This window comes from Ochotona princeps, chromosome 16 (assembly GCF_030435755.1).
Source record: "Ochotona princeps isolate mOchPri1 chromosome 16, mOchPri1.hap1, whole genome shotgun sequence".
In the NCBI taxonomy this organism is placed as follows: Eukaryota; Metazoa; Chordata; class Mammalia; order Lagomorpha; family Ochotonidae; genus Ochotona; species Ochotona princeps.
This window is the reverse complement of record NC_080847.1, coordinates 57,419,099-57,439,953: the sequence shown is the minus strand read 5'-3', so window position 1 is coordinate 57,439,953 and position 20,855 is coordinate 57,419,099. Positions and strand designations below refer to the sequence as shown.

The 20,855-nt window shown below is 51.5% G+C and overlaps 1 protein-coding gene across 1 annotated transcript; it reads left to right on the top strand.

The window, feature by feature from the left end:
- The first annotated feature begins 6,910 nt into the window (after positions 1-6,910).
- PEG3 (paternally expressed 3) lies at positions 6,911-20,451 on the top strand. The gene is made up of 8 exons (XM_058674944.1): positions 6,911-7,366; positions 7,796-7,882; positions 9,107-9,208; positions 11,202-11,305; positions 14,902-15,004; positions 15,699-15,791; positions 15,947-18,331; positions 18,923-20,451. The coding sequence occupies exons 1-8, from the start codon at positions 6,973-6,975 to the stop codon at positions 20,449-20,451; spliced, it is 4,797 nt and encodes a 1,598-aa protein (XP_058530927.1). The 5' UTR covers positions 6,911-6,972.
- Positions 20,452-20,855: the final 404 nt, after the last annotated feature.

Here is a 20,855-nt window from a genome sequence, read left to right as displayed (position 1 = left end):
ATGTCAGATAGTTTTTGATAACTAGTAACCCTCATCAAAATGTATTCACCTGACTCTTGGAACACACACTAAGGCCATAAGCATCAAGTTGCTTCCCCTGAGGACTAATTGATTGGTCGCCTGCCTTAAGATTCGGTGACACTTGAACAGTGGACTCTTAGTACTCTGGGAGCCCATTGATAGATCTTTACAGTATCTACCCGGGTACGTGATGGTGCTGTTTCCTGCTGGCATTGGTGAGGATACTATGAAGTTCTGAGAGTAGACTGGCCCTGCTCCACTGGCTAGCAAATGGCGGAACTGGAGGTTCTCACATCTTTCTAAAGCACACCTATTATGTTACTGCTGGTTCTAATACCTGTGAGAGTATCAGTAGATTCTCGTAAAGACATTGGGCTGGCCGTATGTGGTTGTGAAGGTTGCTAGAGCCCTGTAGCTAGCACGTGGTCGGCACTGAGTGATAGAGCCTCCTCCATGACTCTTTCCCTCCAGTTTCCACTTGTAGATTGTATCATCGCCTGTAGAAGGATGGCCACTGATGGAAAACTAGTAAGGACACATTGGATTCTGAAGTTGCCCCTGTGATCCCGGGTCCCAGAGAAGGGGCTGAGGCACACCAGGGATGGGCTTGAACGCCCCTGACGTAACTTGCTGGCTAAGGCTGTGATTGGATCGCAGGCTCTGACTCAGACCTCAGGGAGTCTGGTCCATGAGCGCTCCACCTTGGGCAGAAAGGCTTCCCTCCCTCGTCCTCATCAACGTCGCCCTTGTGGGAGACGGAGGCTGAGCTGCTGCCGGACGTTTCCAGTCCGAGGAACTCAGTAACTGCCGAATAAATCTGTTTTCTTTTCCTTTCACAGCTTTACTTCTTGGTCTTCCCCCACTCCCCCCGCCACCTCGGAGACGACTGGCCAAAGGACGAGGGAGTAGGTCTGTTGGCGAGGTGGCTGGGTCCAGGTGAGTTGTCCATGCCACAGGGCATCTTTGGACGGACTTGTCCTTGCTCTGCCACTTCCCTTTGTGCACATGTCGCACACGGCCACACTGGCGCAGCACGGAGCTGCTGAGAATACACAGACTCCGATACACGTGCAGCAGAGATCCCCCACCTTCCATCCCCGTATCTGTTCCTTCAGCCCCGCCCTTCCTCTCGTGATGATTAAAGACGTGTGACAGATTCGACTCGTCTGCCAAGATTGGTTGAATTTATACTTTGTGCTGGGTACCGGGGAAATGTCCCCACAGGGGAAAGAAGTGCTCTGCTAGAGCTGCTAGTCTGTTAAGGAATTAGGATGTGGAAAACCCAAGTGTGGCCCATGCCCTTGAAACCCAAAGGGGCTAGGGACAGCTAGCAACCAGAGGCCACAGCTGGCCTCCCTCTGGTAGTTGGAGGAATTAAGGCTGAGCCTTAAAAGACTGTGAATAGTCTGAAAGAGGGGAAAGGGATGTTTTGAGGGGTACCAAAAGAGGAGCTGAACACTTGAGACCCACGAAGCCTAGAGCAGTGCCATCCGACTGAAGCAAGACAGGCAGGCAGGGCTTGGCGGTGCGAGGCCTTGCCCTTGGCGGTCAGTCTTCAGTCTTCACCTGAAGTGTAAGGGGAGGCCGTTCAGGAGTGCTGTGATCACCACTGTGGTTTTATTAATGAAAAATTAAATTTATGTTTGAGAGCTCAAAACAGATGGAGCGATATCTCTTCTGTTCACTGCCCAGATGCCTGCAGCGTCTGAGACTGGGCTGGGCTTTAGACAGGAACCAGGCACCCAATGCGGGTTTCTCATAGGGGTGGAACAGGGATCGAGCCACCTGAACCACTGCTGTCTTCACAGTAAGCTGGACTCAGCAGTAGGGCCAGGTCTCAACCCGGACACTGCAGTGTGGGCTGTGGGCATCCAGTGCTGTCCCACCTGCCAGGCCAAATGCTGGCTCCCCAGGGGGGTTTTAAAAAGATCATCTGGAAAGTGAACCCGGTGTCTATTCCTGAGCTGGTGACTGATTCAGACCGGAGGCAGCAGATCCTAGACACGAGGAAGTGAGCGAGACAGACAGTTCCTTGGTTCTGTCAACCAGCATTGGCACTGGGGATGACCCAGGTCGGAATCCTGCTAGACAGGCACTTGCGAAGCGAGCAGGAGCACTCCCTGGTGAAGTGTGTCCTGGGAGCACGTGGCTGAGATGAAGGGGTCACAGGTAGAAAAGACCCAAGTCCAGAAGATGCCAGCAGGAGGAGGAGGCTGCTGAGCTGCAGGAAGAAGAAGATGCCTTAGAAAACAGCAAGGGAATTCACTGCCAATTTTTATGTATTTTTTTTCCTGATTGTGAACTGAAAACTAACATTTTGCAAAGAAATAGAAAAAGAAACAGAGTATGTTTAATTAATGACTTATAGCTTTCCTTCATTTTAAGAAACTTTTGTACAAATTTCTATCAGAATTTCCTTCTAGGTTATACATACTGCCGTGAGATTAAATAAGCATAGCATTTTGTATACATAAGACGCACTCTGTTCAGCATTTGGAACCTGAGGATTCAGCCTACAGCGTCACTTTCTGATGGCCACAAGGTTTCACTGTGTGGACACTAACCTGCTGCGCGCACGTAGGGCATGTGTGTACTGAGAGCAACACACACACACCTTACAAAGGTTGAGCAAGAAGAGAGTTGATCAAGAAGTATAGTTTACAGTGTCTACGCTGAATGTTTTATAGTGCTTAAATGTGGTACTCTTAATTTTTGCAATTTGAAAAACAATTCCTGAAAATATGACTTACTAGTTAGACTATTAAGGATTTTTTTTACATTCTTTGTTAAATGGAAACTGAGAAGCAATGCAGTTTTTTGAATGCAGTGACTTATTTGAGTGGGAACAAATATGTTTGTCCCTGGCCCTGGGTACTGTGGCCCTCCAGAGGGGTAGAATTGGAATCCCCCCTTCACAGAGGTTTCAAACCTGCTTCTTTTACTGGCCTTTCCTATGCTAAAGGCAGGTGGCCCTCTTGGAGAGCTCAGCCACTACAGTTACCCTGGAAGTTAATCCTTCACCTGGTTTAAAACCTTTGATTTATTGTAAACTGAAACCCTGCTGTGTATATACTTCTATACAAATTGACTTCTGCGCTCTGCTGGGCTCCCCGGCATTCTGGTGTTTGCCCTGAATCTTTGTGTTGAAAGGGCAGTTTCTTTTCATGAGTTTGGATCACTTTAGGGATAAACAGCTCCCCACCTGAGCCCTGCAGGACCTTCTGCTGACTGTCTTACTATACATCTATTCCTCCAGTACAGCTGGATTGCCTGTTCTCTTTTTCCTCTTCATTAAAAAAAAAGAAGGACATATATTCGTGTTTTGTACTGTGCAGATTTTTAGAATATCATTTAGACTTGCACATACTTTATTGATTGATGAGAAATGTATTTATTTTGCTACTGATTATTTTCCCTTCGGTTTATTTACTGATAGGATTTTTCCATTCAGAATAGTGTTTCTTCCATATTTATACCTTTCTTTTTTTCTCCAGTTGCAGTAGCTGGAACAGCAGTATTGACAATGGTTATGTTAGAGGGCATCTTTTGTAAGCCTAGGAATAGGCTGTCTCCCCCATGAACCACACTTTAGTCTGCTTGTGTCAGTACATGGAGTGGGGCCTACAGGACAGGCCATGTGCAGCTGTACTTTCAGCGAAGCCAGTGTGTACGTGTGCGTTTCTCCAAAGGCACGTGGTCACCCTTGATGAAGATGCTATTCCAAGGCTTCACACCAACGCTTTCCTCTCCCATGGATTTTCTCTGCCATCCTAGCAAGAAATGAAGTCTGATTTTTTTTTTCTTTTTTTTTTTTAGCTTTTCCTGTTAAGCACTATTTGATGCTCTTGTAGACAAAGGATTATTCTGTGTCCTGGTCAGAAAAAAAATGCTTCTTAAATTTTTTTTTTTTAAGATTTACTTTTTATTTGAAAAGTAGATTTACAGAGAGAAAGAGAAGCAGAGACAAAGATGTTCTATTCGCTGGTTCACTGCCCACGTGGCCACAACCGCCAGAGCTGAGCCTGTCTGAAGCCAAGAGCTGGGAGCTTCTTCCGGGTCTCCCACGTGGGTGCAGGGACCCAAGGCTGTAGGCCATCCTTTACTGCTTTCCCAGGCCACAAGCAGGGAGCTGGATGGAGAGTGGAACAGCTGGGACACAAACTGGGATCCTGGTGCATGCAAGGTGAGGATTTAGCCATTGAGCCATTGTGCTGGGCCTGAAAAAAATTTGAGTATTAAATGAGGATCATGGTTTGCCAGCTACGTGGCACCACAGGTAAAATTGCTGCCTGCACTTCCAACATCCCACAATGTACCTGTTCGAATCCTGGCTGTTCCGATTCCCATCCAGCTCCCCTCTAATGTATCAGGAAAAGCAGTGGAAGATGGCCCACGTGAGGGACCTGGGTGAAGCTCTTGGCTGCTGGCCTGGTCTGGTGAATGGAACATCTCTCTGTCTCTCCCTCTTTCTCTGAAACCCTGCCTTTCAAATACATTTTCTAAAATTCCTTCTAAAATAATGAAGATCCCACATCTTAAAAAGTCCTGTAGTTTTTCAGGTTTTTTGAGGAGAGTGAGAGGCCTGTGTCGGTGGTAACAGTTCATGAGAGGAAGTTCCCCAACTGCTTGTTGTGCAGATCTGTGAACACTTGGCCAGGCAGCGTTACTCTTTTAGTCATTTCAGCTTTCCAGGTTCCCCCCATGGGCTCTTCTTCTGCCTGCACTCAGGTTTTGGTTATTTATATTTTCTTAGAAAAACTATTTTCAATTATCTGTTACAGTTTTTATAAGAACTATCTGTTGTAGTTCTTAGAAGTTCTCGCCTAGTAGTATTTGATATCTCAGATACATAGCTTCGAGGAAGAAATGATACATGCAATAGGGTGGTGGTTTTCACTTCTTTGTGCGTTAGATTTGCTTTTGTTTTTGTATAACAAGCTAAAACTGTATTTTCGTAACATCAGCACGAAGACTGTTCTCTGCTTTCAGGAATGCATATGGTCTGGTTTGCTAGTGTTATCTTTGTCTTTTTTTTAATTACTCTAGTTTTATAAAATATGGAGGCTATTAACCCCTCACCTCTGGCTTGGTTTACACACCGTGCCTGTGAGTGGGCTGTTCTCTACGAGTTAGGCCTTGTTGCGGTGTGTCCACGTCCCGCAGCTGGGCTCTTGATTCTCTTCACACTTCTTTTATGTTTCTTAGTCCGTGTGTCTCTGTATTTGAAATGTCTACAGGTGCCTGCATCTTGACTCATTTCCTGTGGATAGCTGCTTGGCCAGAAGTTCTAGAAAGGATCCTATTCCTGGACAGGTGATTACATACTTGAGGGTGTTGTATTGTTCTCGAGTGAGGAAGATTTCCGTGTAGGGCACCCGGGTGCTGTCGTATGTCTGCATGCCACAGAGCAGGGTTAAGGCTCTCTGCTGTTGCCTCTGCCCTTAAACCAGAGGACTCTGCTCCTGGTCATGTCTTCATATCAGAAGTACCACAGAAATCTCCTGGAGTCTTAGCTATGGCCCTCAGAGGAGGACAAGGAGGGAGTGGTCAAGTTACCGAGGTCTTCTGGATCAAGCCATGTTTTGGTGGGTGGCACCCAAAGTCCATGGCATGTAGCAGAAGGAGAGAGAGCGAGCATGGTAGGGTGGCTTGCACAGGCAGGAAACTAGAGCCCCCTCACTGAGAAGGAAGAACATGAGGTCCTGAGACTAATACATTATAATATTAAGAAAGTGCATTTATTTATACTTTATACATTTATAATGTATAATATTTGAAGTCTCGTTAGGGACTATTTCAGTGTTATGGGAACGCTTCCTGTCTTCCTTTTTTGTCTCTTAACTCTTGTTGTTTAAAATTAAGATTCCCTGTTAAAGTAGAACTCTTGCAGCACCTGCTTTGTGCACAACTTCACAAGTGCCCGTCAGTCCGTCGCATACACGCTTGTCCACTAGCACTGAGAAGAGGCTCATGGAGGGTAACCCACAATTTTCCTTATCCCATCTTGTGCTTCTTCAAGTATGCATTCAGAATTCAACTGAAACCAATTTAAAGTGGATTTTCATACATCATTTTCATTATCCCATGTCACTGTATCAGTTTGTGCTGGAGACTAGGGGATGCAGTGGTAGAAAACGTTCCTGTGTCCTCCCTTCACTAGAGCTGCTAGTTTACTGAAGGGAGGTAGACAGAAAGAATGTTTGTGACTCACGGTTGTGATACCCAGTGAATGAACTGTCAAGGGAGACGCCTGAGGAAGTAACCTTAGCATCAGACACCCCAGAAGTGCATGGTGAGGCGGGGTCCCAAGCCCACCTGCAAACTCAGAAGTGCTGAATGACGAAGCAGGTGTAATTCACTGTTAAGTATGGTCGTACAACTTCCGTATGTTGTGCGTCACATTTCAGAATTGTGTTAAGGGGGAAGATGCTTAAAAATGGCAGGATTGGTTCAGCTTCCCCTTGTCCTCCTCTCACTTTTGCCTGAGATATGGACATCTTACTTTAGTAAGGGTTTTTAGTGTCTTCTGTGTGCCTCATATTGGACAGTTAAGGCTTTTAAAAAGGGATATAAGGGTGATTGTTCTCCATGCACAGATTATAGAACCAGTCTCCAGAGCATTAACTACAATGGCCATGGCTGTACACTTGGTAGCAAGCAAGCAGAGCGTGTGCAAAGCCACAGGGGGTCCTGCCTGTAGCTGCCGTGCTGTGCTGAAGCCCACCCTCTGTGGCCGTGCGTGTGTGTGTTTACTGGGGGCTTCCACGTTCTGAAGCAGTGTTGATGCCCCTGGCAGGGCAGCCCTGCCCCTGCCACCTGGTCCTCAATGTGTGGCACATGTGTATATCTCCTTACGATCTGCAGGTCCCTGAGTACTGACTGTCACAGGCTGCTGCGTCTTTGCTGTTGATTCATGTATGATTCCTGCAGTGAAAAGTTTACTTAGAAAAAATGCTGCCTACAAAACCCTTGTCTGCCAGCAAACATAAGAAGTTCTGGGCCCCAAATCTGTATGAGCTAGACAGTGACTTGTCTAACGAGCCGGATGCCATCGTAGGAGAAGGCCCAACTGACTCTGAATTCTTTCATCAGAGGTTTCGGAACTTCCTCTATGTAGAATTTGTGGGGCCTCAGAAGACCCTGATCAAACTCCGAAACCTCTGCCTCAATTGGTTGCAGCCGGAGACTCGCACCAAGGAGGAGATCATCGAGCTCTTAGTCCTTGAGCAGTACCTGACTATCATCCCTGAGAGGCTCAAGCCTTGGGTGCGAGCAAAAAAGCCAGGGAGCTGTGAGAAGCTCGTCACCCTCCTGGAGCGCCACAATCACATGTACCAAGCAGCAGGTGAGGGGCTCCTGCGGGTGACTGCGGTTAGCGCAGGTGGCCGGCACACCTCGGGGACCGCTGCCCCTCGCTGCTGACAGGGTGGGGGGATGGAGGACCTCGCCCATGGCCTCTTCAGACTGGATATGACCACCAAATGGGTCTCCTTCCATGGCAGCGTGTCCCAGAGCTGCGGCCTGCATGGGCAGAGACCTGCTTGTGGGGCGGGGGCTGCAGTAGTGAAGAGAGTGCCCCTGACCTGCCTGTGTGTCCCGTTAAGCCAGTCAGGTCAGGAGGTGAGGAGTGGGTGACTGGCGAGAGTGATTGGAAGTAAGCAGTAACATGGCAGGCCCGCGCACTGCAGCGGAGAGCTCAGGAGTGGGAGGAGCTGTGGTGAGAACAGAGGTTAGAAGTGGAAAGGCGTGAAGTTGGTGTCTGCTGTCCTCTCAGACGACTACAGTGACGTGACTGCCAGCGACGCCGACATGAGACGGAACAGAGAAAGCCCACCACCTCGTCCCGAGCGTTCTTTCAGCAGTGAGTAACAAGCTGCGCTTGTCACACCCCCGTGCTGTGTACATGGAGGCATGTGGCCCCCAGATCAGTTGGCGTCCCTTAGAGATGTAGGGGAGGGTAAATAGTTTAAGACATTTTTACATAAATGTGAACACCAGTAGATGGAGTAAAATGCAAGATTTTTTTTTTTAAAGATTTATTTTTATTACAAAGTCAGATATACAAAGAGGAGGAGAGACAGAGAGGAAGATCTTCCGTCCGATGATTCACTCCCCAAGTGAGCCGCAACAGGCCGGTGCGCACCGATCCGAAGCCGGGAACCTGGAACCTCTTCCAGGTCTCCCACGCGGGTGCAGGGTCCCAATGCATTGGGCCATCCTCGACTGCCTTCCCAGGCCACAAGCAGGGAGCTGGATGGGAAGTGGAGCTGCCGGGATTAGAACCGGCGCCCATATAGGATCCCGGTGCGTTCAAGGCGAGGACTTTAGCCGCTAGGCCACACCGCCGGGCCCACAAGATTTTTTTTTAACTTAAGATGTATTTCAGAGAAAGAGGGAGGTCTTGCATCTCTTGTTTTACTCCCTAAAAGGCTCACAAGAGCTAAGACCAGGCCAGGTTGATGGCAGAAGCCCAGAATGCCACCCAGTGTGGGTGGCTGGGACCCAAGTCCTGGGGCCCTCAACCCTGCCTCCCAGGTGCATTAGCTGGAAGCTCACCCTGAAGTGGAGCGTCTGAGTTAAAGCAGCACTCTGATGTTAATAAGGGTGGTCAAAGCAGAGGCGTGATACCCGGCCCCTGCAAGACGGACAGAACTGGAGCTTCCCCCTCAGCCTCTCCAGGAGGGTTCCATAAAGACACTCCTATGAGCTTCCGAAGGGAGCACTGCTTTGAGGAGGGTGTGTGTTTTGTTTTCCTGGGTTTTCTTTGTGTTGGACTAGCTCTGACGTGGGTCTGTGTAAGCTGGATAGTGAGGAGTCTGCAGGCTCCAGCCAGTATGATGCAGCAAAGCAGAGAGAATCTGAAGGGAAGCTTGCTTCCGGCTGAGCTCTGGAACTTGGTTTGAAGCAAGTCCTCAAACCAAGCCTTCAAGTCCTGTTGCAGGGATAGGCTGGAGAGAAAGCTTGACCTAGTCCCCAGAGCATGTCATGGAAGCTAGCATGCTTTTCTCAATAGAGTTGTATACACAGTGGGGTAGCACACGCATCCTCGTTCGTTGTCAACCGTCCCGATGTCCGACCTGTGCAGGTGATCGGGACTATGGCTGGGACCCGGACTGGAACAGGAGAGGCAGAAGCAGAGACCTGGAACCCCGAGACCGCTGGGCGTACCCCAGGAGTGCAAGAAGCAGTAAGTCACCTGTTGGCTGCATCCAGACACATGTTCCCAGTTTGGAGGCTGCTCAGGGTGGACTCCATGCCAGGCCCCTCAGAGTGTGGGCTGAGGCTGAATGTCCACGCTGCGTTCCCCGTTGTGCAGTTCTTGCCTTGGACACCTATTTTCAGCTCTGCGCTTTTTGCCATGGTTTTTCTTAAGCTGGAGTTTTTGTGTATTTTTCTTTTTGAGAGGTTGAGAAAGAGCTGTCATCTGCCAGTCCACACCCCAGATACTGCAGCAGGCGGGGATGGGCCAGGCCCAGGCTCAGTTTGGGTCTCTGATCTGGTTGCAGGCGCCCGGCCACTTGACCATCTCCTGCCCCTGTTGGGCACACAGTGGAAGGTGGGCTTGTGCCAGGGTCAGTGGTCCAGCTCAGATCCTCAGGCATGGGACATGCATAGCTCAAGTAACACCTTAATCTCCACGGCAGATGCTCAGACCACTTATTATTTTTTTTACAGATTTATTTATTTTTATTGGAAAGTCATATATGGAGAGAGGAGAGACAGAGAGGAAGATCCTCTGTCCGTTGATTCACTCCCCAATTGGTTGCAACAGCCAGAGATGCACTGATCCAAAGTCAGGAGTCAGGAGTCTCCTCCAGGTCTCCCGTGTGGATGCAGGGTCCCAAAGCTTTGGGCCATCCTCGACTGCTTTCTCAGGCCACAAGCAGGGAGCTGGATGGGAAGTGGGACTGTCAGGATTAGAATTGGCGCCAATATGGGATCCTGGTGCCTGCAAGGCGAGGATGTAGCCATCTGGCTATCACGCCAGGTTCCATATTTTTATTTAAATTGGAAGGTTCTATGTAAGAGCCTATGCACCAACAAAAATTAAAGACTAGCATAAATCATGATAATTAGAAAGTGTAGCAAAATAGAATATTTGAGTAATTCCATATGACTTGCGTGTAAAAGCTTTGTATCAGAATGTTATGTAAGTGTTAGCTAATGAGGATCTCCTAGGACAGTCTCAGATTACCTTGCCTATACTCATTTTCATAACGAATATAGAAATGTTTCTGATAACTGTTTGAAGATGCTGGGTTTTGTTAAACAAATATTTATTTATTTATTTGAAAAGTGGAGTTATGGAGAAGGAGAGGCAGAAAGAGAGAGACAGACAGACCCTCCCCGTTTTGATTCTCTCACCTAAAGGGCACAGCCTCCAGGGCTGGGCCAGGCTGAAGCTGGGAGCTTCATCCAGTCTCCCCCCCGGGTGCCATGCCCAGAAGATGACCTGAGCTGTCTTCTGCTGTCTTTCCAGGCCGGACTGGGAGCGGGGCAGCTGGGATGCCAGCCGTGCAGGTGGTGGCTTCATCCACACCTTTGGCTGTTCTGCTCTCAAATCTGTTTTTACTTAAAACCTTGGTATTTGTTTATATTTTTAAAAATTACTGAAAAACAAATGCATTGTAACAATGTAAATAAAGTAGGAACCCTCTTCACAGCTTTGAATGAGGGTTAGGGAAATGGTGCCTCTGAGTGCCCAATGGCAGGCTTTCTCATTGGTTCCAAGGAAACTGGAAAAGGACCCAAAGCACTGTTGATCATGAAAACCACCCCAAATCACGTCTGGATCCTTGTGGACGTGAAGGGTGTCACAGTAGGCAGGAGGGCCCTCTGAAGCTGTGAGTCTGTGAGCGGTCACAATGCCTCATGGTGGGCAGAGCCGCGATGCTCATGCTGGTGCCACGTCACTTCTCAGCAACGGAGTTACAGGGCTGGGCGGCACCAGGCCAGAGCCACCCAGCATCAGGGTAAACAGAAGGATGAGGTGGGCCCCTTGGCCACGCCCTAGATTTACAAAGTCGTAGGGCTGCTGGGTTTAGTGGGCTCTTCGGCAGCCACTCCTGGGGCATGCACACTCAGCACCGACAATGGGTCCAGAGTGTAGGAGGAAAAACCTGGGAACTGCCAGGTTGGGCTAAATCTTACCTTTTTTTAATGCCTTTTTCTCTATCTAGGGCTGCCTCACCGTGACCGTTCCCTTCCTATTTTGTCGAAACCAAGCTTTGAAATGGACAGAGAGGATGACAGGGACCCGCCGGATTATGAACCCCAATCCCAGGTATGCTCTGGTTTCTTCTCTTTCTGGATCTTTCTATAAAGGCTCCCTGTGTTTCATAGAAAAGATGCCTTTTGTTCCCCTGGCACTGTGCTCACCTACCGCCCAGAGTCGCACGCAAGGCCGGGAGTCTCCACTTGTTCCGTATGGGGAAAAGGACCAGTCTCCACAGGTGTGATGCGGCTGTGGCTACTGCCGCCTGTTTGCTTATGCCTCTGTGCTGTCACGGAGTCTTGCCCCTTCAGTGTGTATACCACAAGTGGGCCGGTTACACTGGTCGTTCCCTTGGAGGCTCGGACTACAGAGTGACCTAGAGATCTCAGGAGGAGGCCCAGAGAGTCACAGGACTGCAGAAAAGACTTGCCAGGGAGGACGGCGGCTCTGGAGCTGACAGGAGCAAGGCTCGAAGCCAGGCCCCACTGTTTGCTGTGTGCATGGCCTTGGATCAGCTGCTCACCTAAGCTGAATCCTCAGTTTCCTCATCTGTAAAATAGGTTTGCCTCACAGGATTCCTGTGAGGAGTAAGTAGAGTCCACACACACATATGGAAGGCACCTACTGCACTGCCTGGTACATGAGGGATGCTGGACAACCAACAGGTTACTTACAAGGCAGTATACTGCACTGCCTGGCACGTGGGGGCACACTGGACAACCATCAGGTTACAAGGCAGTGTGCCACAATGCTTGGCACACGGGAGGCATGCTAGACAACCAACAGGTTACTTACAAGGCAGTATACTGCACTGCCTGGCACGTGGGGGGCACACTGGACAGCCTACAGGTTGTAAGGCAGCGTGCTGCACTGCTTGGCACATGGGAGGCACACTGGGCAGCCAACAGGTTACGAGATAATGTACTGCACTTCCTGGCACACAAGAGGCACACTGGACAGCCACAGGTTATGCGACAGTATGTTGCACTGCCTGGCACACAGGGCACACTGGGCAGCCACAGGTTATGAGGCAGTGTGCTGCACTGCCTGGCACACTGGGCAGCCACAGGTTATGAGGCAGTGTGCTGCACTGCCTGGCACACGGGGCAGCCACAGGTTATGAGGCAGTGTGCTGCACTGCCTGGCACACGGGGCACACGGGGCAGCCACAGGTTATGAGGTAGCGTGTCATAGGGAGTAGGTAAAGGAAACGAGACTGTGGGATTTATGTTGCCCTTTCAGGAAGGAGGTGAGGGGAGGAAGACATGTGGGAGCCAGAGAAGCACCTGTTTCCACCTCAGACATCAGGCCTGGACCACAAGGAGTACAGCAGTGACCCGGGCGGGCAGGGCACCGGCCTTGAGGAGCTTCGGACAGTAGCTCAGATACCTAGGCCTACCCTGAGTGTAACTGCCGCGGGTTCTGAGTGCTAGAGGGAAAACAGAGCAGTAAGAAGTCATAGCAGGGTGTTGATTTGGGCTGACAAGCGGAGGGACGCCAAAGAAGATGAACAGAGGCGTGGGCAGGCCTGGTCCCCAGGTCACTGGTGCCCGGTTAGCTGCAGTTTGTCTTGCTTGGCTTTTGAAATGCCCTTTCTTGCCAATAAATGAAGAGCTGGCAACCAAGCAAGCCCCGTGGCTTCTTAGTTCCCAACATGTGGGCCTTGCCACAGCCTCCTGAGGACATCAGTTACATTCTGTGGGAGCACCAATCAGAAAGTTCCCCTGTCATCCTTTGGCGTCACATGTAAACCTCTTCGATGCGGTTTTCTGCGTGACATAGGTCATGTTGAGGCAGTTAAATTGTATCACATTATTATTTTGTTGGCAAGGCAGGATCTCCTGCAATTGAAGCTGGGTAGCCTTTGATTACAAATACCAAGTGCTTTAGGGTACCTACCTGCAGAGAATTACTTAATTAAAAAATTTTTTTTTACTTCAGAGGAGAAACATAGTTCAGAATTTAATACACATTTTATTCAAATTACGCAGATGTAAGAAAAAATAATATGAAAAATAACCTTTTTGTATGTCAGTGACCTTGGGCTCTGTCCTCCCCAGAAACGGTGACCCTTTATCTCCCCGCCTCCCAAATTCTTGAGCTCGTCTGCTCTCTGCTAGCCCCCAAAGCTCCGGGTTCTGGCTTCCTCTGAAGTAGCCCCGACACACTTGTGCGTCCACCCGCTCTCTGAGAAGGACCCCAGTGTTGCCAGAGCAGCAGTCCCTGTGCGTGAGGCTCCTGCCATCCGGTCAGGGGAGACGGGCTTCCTGCAGGATGCAGCTGAACTTTATGAGCTGTGGCTCCTAGCTTGTTTTTGTAGCTTGTTTATCTAACCTTGAAAAGAATTTGGTTTCTGAAATTCCGCTTTGTCTCCTCAGCCTTCTTCCTTTCTGTTGCTTTTGTTTCTCCAGTGAGTGGAACTAGGAGCCTGCATAAATGAGGTTTTCCTATGAAATCCCCAGGCCCAGGCCTTTTGTTCTTTCTCAGTGAGAGATGTACCTTATTCTGGGAACACTTTGGGGGTGCGGGGAGGCTGGACTACCCTTTTTCAGGTGGCTACACCACACAGCAGTCTTCCCAGCAGTAGAACTAGAGCCCACCGGCATCACAATGTCTGGATTTTCTCTGTAGTCTCTCTCAAGCAGCACAGCACACTGCAGAGTATCTGCCCAGGACACTGCAAGGCAGCTAGATGCTCTTGCTCCTGTTTTTACAGATGGAGAACCTGAGGCTCACACAGACTTCTGTTGCCGAGGTTGCACAGCTCCTCCCCGGTGCAGTCCTACCCAGGGCCCTAGAATTCTCTCCAGCTCCAAAGCTTGTGGGTTCCCGATGGCACCCTCTCCCTCCTCAATTCTGTCTCCAGGCCTCAGGGCCGTGCTCCCTGGGACCAAGACTCACTCAGACCAGAGGTGTCCTGTCTGGCCCCCACCAGCAGGGCCTTAGGGATCCCGCAAAGCAGGTTCTTCCCAGGCATGTGCGGAATGTGGATGTTCAGTGGTAGGAAATAGTTATTAGGGACAGAAGGGGCAGTCATAAAAGTCCTTGGTGCTTAGCAGTGACTTCTGGGTTATTTTGAAATGTATACCCTGGGAGACCTGTGGTTTACGCATGCTGTGCAGTGAGGCTGTGGAGGAAAGGTTGAAACACACGTTCTGAGCGTACATCTACTTGCTTGCACCTTCTCTCTGTTCCCTGGCTGTACCCTGTGTGTTTGACATTTTCCTGCCAGTCTCCCTCTGTAGGGCCATGAGCTCCCCCGCCCCCTGAAGCCCCCGATCTGAGGTCCTCTGAAAAACCTTTGCCCGCTGTTCAGGCCTGCCCTGAACCGTCCCTCTACGAACTTATTATCTGTACCCCGAGTTTTTGTTTATTGTTCTCTAACTGTTTCATGAGTCTTTTCTCTCCAACCAAATTATAAGCTGCATGAGGGCAAGGAATATGTGTCATGCGTCTTTGGGATCTGCCTCAGAGTGTAGCGCCAAGGTAGGTACGCCGTAGGCCCCTAGTAGCACTTGACTTGGATCACTCAGAACCCCAAATACTGTAAGCACTTCCTGTGTAACTTTATATATGTAGTTCCCATGTCTCCAATATTATTCTTTTCTCTTTGGACAATCATGGGGACAGACTCCATTTAGAGATCTGTCTTTTTGCTGTTTTAGGATGATGAGTCATACCAGAACGCCATGGACACGGACGACGACAGGAAACCTCAGAATCCAATCCAGGACAACATGGAGAACTATCGGAAGCTGCTTTCTCTAGGTAGGTGGATGATTCTTCCAATGCCTTCCAGGCCAGTCACTCAGAGTATGTCGTTATCTTGTTCTTTCCAAGCGTCAGGCTATGAAAAATCCTCATCGATATCCTTAGGCTTGAAATATACTTGGAAGTCTTGGAAAACTTTCAAGCAAGGACATTAAACACTGAGGTGGGTTTTGAAGATATCTCACTGACTGTGGGTGAAGACTACATAGTACAGAACACATTGTATAGGGTAATGACTCTTGCCACAACAGTTGATATTTTTCTAGAGTTGTCATAGAGAAGAATTAAACTGGGATCCTGAGCTTCTAAGTGGACTCTGGCAAGGTTGGCAGTGGGTCATTGGCTGTACAGGCGTAAAGCTGTGGGCCCCAAGATAGTAGGTACAAAAGGAGCCCTCCAGAGGTAGAAGGAAGACCCTGGGGGCCAGTGAAAACGTATGAGACTTCAGAAGCAGCTCCAAGGAGGGAAGACTGAATAAAGACATTCTGAATTCTGAATCACTTCTGGTGTTTGTACAAATTTCTGGGTAGAATCAGGATTCGTTCAAGTGCAGATTAGACTACCAGGTTTAGATATGGGCCTTATGGAAATGAGATGGCAAATGAAAGACACTCAAACAACTGAGTATGTGCTGGTGGCTTAGAGAAAGACAGAGAGCAGAGCTTATGCCACCGTATCGCTTTGTGCACAGGGGTACAACTTGCTGAAAATGATGGCCACTCCCACATGATGCAAGGCCACTCGTCAAGATCCAAGAGAAGTGCCTACCCTAGCACCAGCCGAGGTGAGTAGCACTCAGATCTTACGCATGAGCCATACAAGCAAGGAGATAAACGTTGTGTTGCCAGACATCACAGGAAAGGGTCCTCTCCAAGTCTTGCCGACATTCTGTACAAGTGTGGGGATTAGGGAATATTTATCTGTGGGGTTTCTCTCTAGGCCTGAAAACCATGCCTGAAGCCAAAAAATCAACCCACCGGCGTGGAATTTGTGAAGATGAATCTTCTCATGGAGTGATCATGGAAAAGTTCATCAAGGATGTGTCCCGCAACTCCAGGTCAAGGAGAGCTAGAGAGGCAGCTGAGCGCTCACAGAGGTTCCCCAGAATGGCCGACGACAGTTGGAAGGATGGGCCGTTCCATCAGAGGGACTCAGTCATTCAGCAGAGGGGTTATGAAGGTAGTGCCTTCAGGGCAGGCTTTAGGCTTAACCCAAACCTGGCTTCTAGAAGGAGGGTCCTTGAAAGAAAGAGGCGCTATCCTTTTGACACAGATGGGCAGGGCTCGAGCTGTGACCAGAGGGCCAGGAAGAAGCCCTTTGAGTGTGGTGGGGAGGTGAGGAAGGCCCCTAGCGGGAGCAGTGTCAGCAGCTCCAGCAGCCTGAGCAGCCCCTCCTGCAGCACGTCACGGCCGGCTGACTTCGGGGCCATGCCGTATGTGTGCGACGAGTGCGGGCGGTCGTTCAGTGTCATCTCAGAGTTTGTCGAGCACCAGATCATGCACACTAGAGAGAACCTGTACGAGTATGGCGAGTCCTTCATCCACAGCGTGGCCATCAGTGAAGATCAGCAAGGGCAGACTGGAGGGAAGCGTTTCGAATGCAAGGATTGTGGGGAAACCTTCCACAGGAGTGCCGCTCTGGCTCTGCATCGGAGTGTCCACGCCAGGGGTCACCGCCTGGAGAGTCGGGATCAGGGTTATGAGGAGGCGTTCATGCCCAGCCCAACCTTCAGTGAGCTGCAGAAGATGTATGGCCAAGACAAATTCTATGAGTGCAAGGTGTGTAAGGAAACCTTCCTTCATAGCTCTGCCCTAATTGAGCATCAGAAAATCCACGGCAGAAGAAACGTCAACGACGACAGGGAGTTTGGGCGCGAGCACCAGCGCAAACGCCTGCGTGAGCTGGAGCGAGGAGAAGCCTTCAGGCCCAGCGCGGCCTTCAGTGGGTTCCAGAAGATGTACGGGAAGGAGAAGCTCTACGAATGCAGCGTGTGTGGGGATACCTTCCTTCACAGCTTCTCTCTGAAGGAACATCTGAAAATCCATGCTCGGAGAAACCCATTTGAAAGTAGGGGCAAAGTGTGCGAGGAGACCTTTATCCCTGGCCAGTCCGTTAAAAGGCATCAGCGAGTGTACCTCAAGGAGAAGCTGTGTGGCTTCATGCCGAGCTCAGACTTCAGTGCGTATCCAAAACTTCGTTCTCGGAAGAGTCTCTTTGAAGGCCAAGGGTATGGGAAGTCCATCGTTCACAGCATGCCCTTCACAGAGTCTCAGAAGAGCCACACCATATCCAAGCCACCTGAAGAGGAGGAAGACGAGAAGGTGCCCGCCAGCAGCTCTAGCGCCAGTGCGAGCCAGGGATCTCCTGCCGGAGAAAACACCTCCGAGAGGAAGCTGTGTGAGAGCTCTGTCACTCACAGCCTGGCCTCTGCTGCCACTCCGAGGAGCCGCGCTGCGGGAGGGCCCAGCAAACCGTGGATGATGGCAGACTCCACCGAGCCGAGCTCCAGCGTCGGCAGCAGCCAGAAAATGTGTGCAGGAGGCACCAGCTATGAAGGAAAGGAATCCATGAGATCTGTGATCCACGGCCTAGCCGCTCCCCGACCTCTGAAACGCCACTTAATGAATGACCTCAGTGGATGTGACGAGAGGGGAGAATCCTCCATTTACTTGCCAGACCTTGGTAATAAGCGGCAGAAGATTCTTGCTAGAGAGAACCCTTACGAAGGGGCCAGGAAGAACAATCGCGAGGACTCTGTTACACAGGGTGTGCCCTCTGCCAGACCTCAGAAAAGTCTTGCTGGAGAGGGACCCGGTGAATCAAAGCAGGGTGGTGAGTTTCCTGTTCCCAGCTCAAGCGTCCGCCAACACCAGAAAGTGCGTGCGAAAAAGAAGTACCTTGAGCCTAGGAGCGGTGAGACCTCTGCCTTTCACCCCCTGCCTTTTGGGGAGCTGCCAAGAATTCGCCCAAGAGAGAAGCTCTACGAATGTCACGAGTGTGGAGAGTTCTTTGCTGATATCTTCGACCTCACTGAGCATCGGAAGATTCATGACAGAGAGAAGCCTTCCGGAAGCAGAAGCTATCAACGCTCCGTCATTTGCAGCTTGGCCCCCACTGACCCTCAGACGAGTTATGCCCAAGAACGCTACGGTCAAGAGCAAGCACGCAATGAAGTTAGGTTCAGGCAGCATTTTACTAACACTGGCAACCTTGGTGCGCGCCAGAAAAGCCATGCTCCCGGGAAGTCCCATGGCGAGGAGCCCCGTGGCGAGGAGCCCCATGGTGAGGAGCCCCATGACAAGGGGATCCACCAAAAGAACAATGGCAAGAATGGCCAAGCGCCCCCACTTGAGGAGACCCAGGGCCAGGAGACGGCTGGTGAGCAGCTCCCTGTGGAGGTGACTCCTCAAGAGGAGACCCAGAGCCAGGAGAGGGCTGCTCAGGACAACTGTGGAGAGGAGACAGCCAGTGAGGGGACCCAGGGCCAGGAGACGGCTGCTCAGCAGATCTGTGGAGAGGAGACAGCCAGTGAGGGGACCCAGGGCCAGGAGACAGCTGCTCAGGACATCTGTGGAGAGGAGACAGCCAGTGAGGGGACCCAGGGCCAGGAGACGGCTGCTCAGCAGATCTGTGGAGAGGAGAGAGCCAGTGAGGGGACCCAGGGCCAGGAGACGGCTGCCCAGTGCATCTGTGGAGAGGAGAGAGCCAGTGAGGGGACCCAGGGCCAGGAGACGGCTGCTCAGGACAACTGTGGAGAGGAGAGAGCCAGTGAGGGGACCCAGGGCCAGGAGACGGCTGCCCAGTGCATCTGTGGAGAGGAGAGAGCCAGTGAGGGGACCCAGGGCCAGGAGACAGCTGGCGAGCAGCTCCCTGTGGAGGCGACCCCTGATGGAGAGGCCCAGAGCCAGGGGAGAGTTGAGTTTGCTATGGGTCAGGGTTCCGACTCAGGTGAGCCTCCGAAGGATGACTCCGTTTATGAGTGTGAGGACTGTGGGCTGGGCTTCGTGGATCTCACAGACCTCACTGACCATCAGGGCGTCCACAGCTCGAAGGCCACGTGCCTCGTGGACAGCCGTGAATACACCCATTCTGTGAACCACACCCGCTCCGTCAGCGAGTATCAGAGAGACTACACCGGAGAGCAGCTCTACGAGTGCCCCAAGTGCGGGGAATCTTTCATCCACAGCTCGTTCCTTTTCGAGCACCAGCGAGTCCACGAGCAAGACCAGCTCTACGCCCTGAAGGCGTGTGATGATGGCTTTCTGTCCTTCCTGCCCGTGAGGCCAAGGAAGAACCGTGCCACCGAGAGGAGCCCCACTCTCGCCGGGCCGTCGGTGCGATGCTGCCAGTGTGGCCAGGCCTTCAGCCACGGCTCCGCCCTACATGAGCACATGAGGCTGCACAGAGCAGAGCTGCCGGAGCGGAGGCAGGAGCGGAGGCAGGAGGCCGAGGAGGCCGAGGAGGCCGTCGGGGCACGCCTCGCGCTCACCCAGCTGCAGGAGAGCGAGAGCGAAGAGAAACTCTTCCGTTGCACCGTGTGTGGGGAGAGCTTCTTCACGGCCTCTGAGCTCGGGGAGCACCACGCCAGGGCTCACAAGGACGAGCCCTACGACTACGGCCCCGCCTTCACGCACACCTCATTCCTGGCCGAGCCTCTCAAAGGAGCCAGCCCGTCCTTCGAATGCAAGTCCTTTGTTCACGGCGCCATCCTCCCAGAGCACAGGGAGCTTCAGCCTCAGGGCGGCCATGATGGCGAAGAGGACGCCGCCCGGGCCTCGGGAGCCAGCGTGCTGGTCATCCCGCAGGAAGTGCTGCAGATCCAGGGGTCAAATGTGGAGGCGGCCGAGCCGGAGGTGGAGGCCGCTGAGCCGGAGGTGGAGGCCGCCGAGCCGGAGGTGGAGGCCGCCGAGCCGAACGGAGAAGCTGCGGAGCCAGACGGAGAGGCCGAGCAGCCGAATGAGGAGGCCGAGCAGCCGCACCTCGACGCCGATGAGCCGGATGGTGCGGACATCGAAGACCCCGAGGAGAGAGTGGATGAGCCGGAGGGGGATGCTGATGAGCCTGACGGTGTTGATGTTGAAGACCCGGAGGAGGAGGAGGAGGAGGAGGAGGAGGAGGAGGAGGAGGAGGAGGAAGAGGAGGAGGAAGAGGAGGAGGAGGAGGAAGGTGAAGATCAGGAGATTGAGATTGAAGAGCCGTGCTACGACTGCCAGGAGTGCACAGAGCGCTTCACCTCCGGGGCGGCGTTCAGTGAGCACCTGAAGGCCCACGCCAGCGTGATCGTGTTGGAGCCCGCGGACGCCTTCGGGGAGTGCTCCAGCTACCCTGAACACGCCGGCGCGGCCGACCAAGCCCACGACAAGCACTTCAGGTGTGACGTCTGTGGGCAGCTCTTCAGCGACTACCTGTCTCTCGCCACGCACCAGAGCACCCACACTGGCTAAGGGAGAGGCCGCCGAGCCGCACCTCAGACCGGGCCTGGATCGGACCACCTCACAGGAACTGCAGAGCGACCATGACCCGAGCACACGCACAGCTGATTCAGCCACAGGTGACTCAGATGGAGAGTGACCGGGGACACTGCTCCTCCCGGCCAGCCTGACGGGGATGTGCCGGGAAGAGTCCAAGTCCAGAGCTTCGCTTGACATCTGAGGAAGCAGCTGGAAAAAACCCAAGTACTCAAGACTACAGATTGCCTCAAATGCTACCCATTTAGCCTATGTATCATTTTCCTGAGGTGTAAATAGCAAAAACAGTGATCACATATATTTAGATTTACTGCGAGATCCAGTTGAAGTTTACCATGCAGAGGTACCCTCCCTGGTACTCTGCCCTTTTTTTTTTTTTT

Coding starts and splice junctions, on each gene's coding strand:
- PEG3 (XM_058674944.1), top strand. CDS start 6,973: ATGCTGCCTACAAAACCCTTGTCTGCCAGCAAACATAAGAAGTTCTGG. Junction 7,367..7,795: donor TCACATGTACCAAGCAGCAG/GTGAGGGGCTCC, acceptor CTGTCCTCTCAG/ACGACTACAGTGACGTGACT. Junction 7,883..9,106: donor TCCCGAGCGTTCTTTCAGCA/GTGAGTAACAAG, acceptor CGACCTGTGCAG/GTGATCGGGACTATGGCTGG.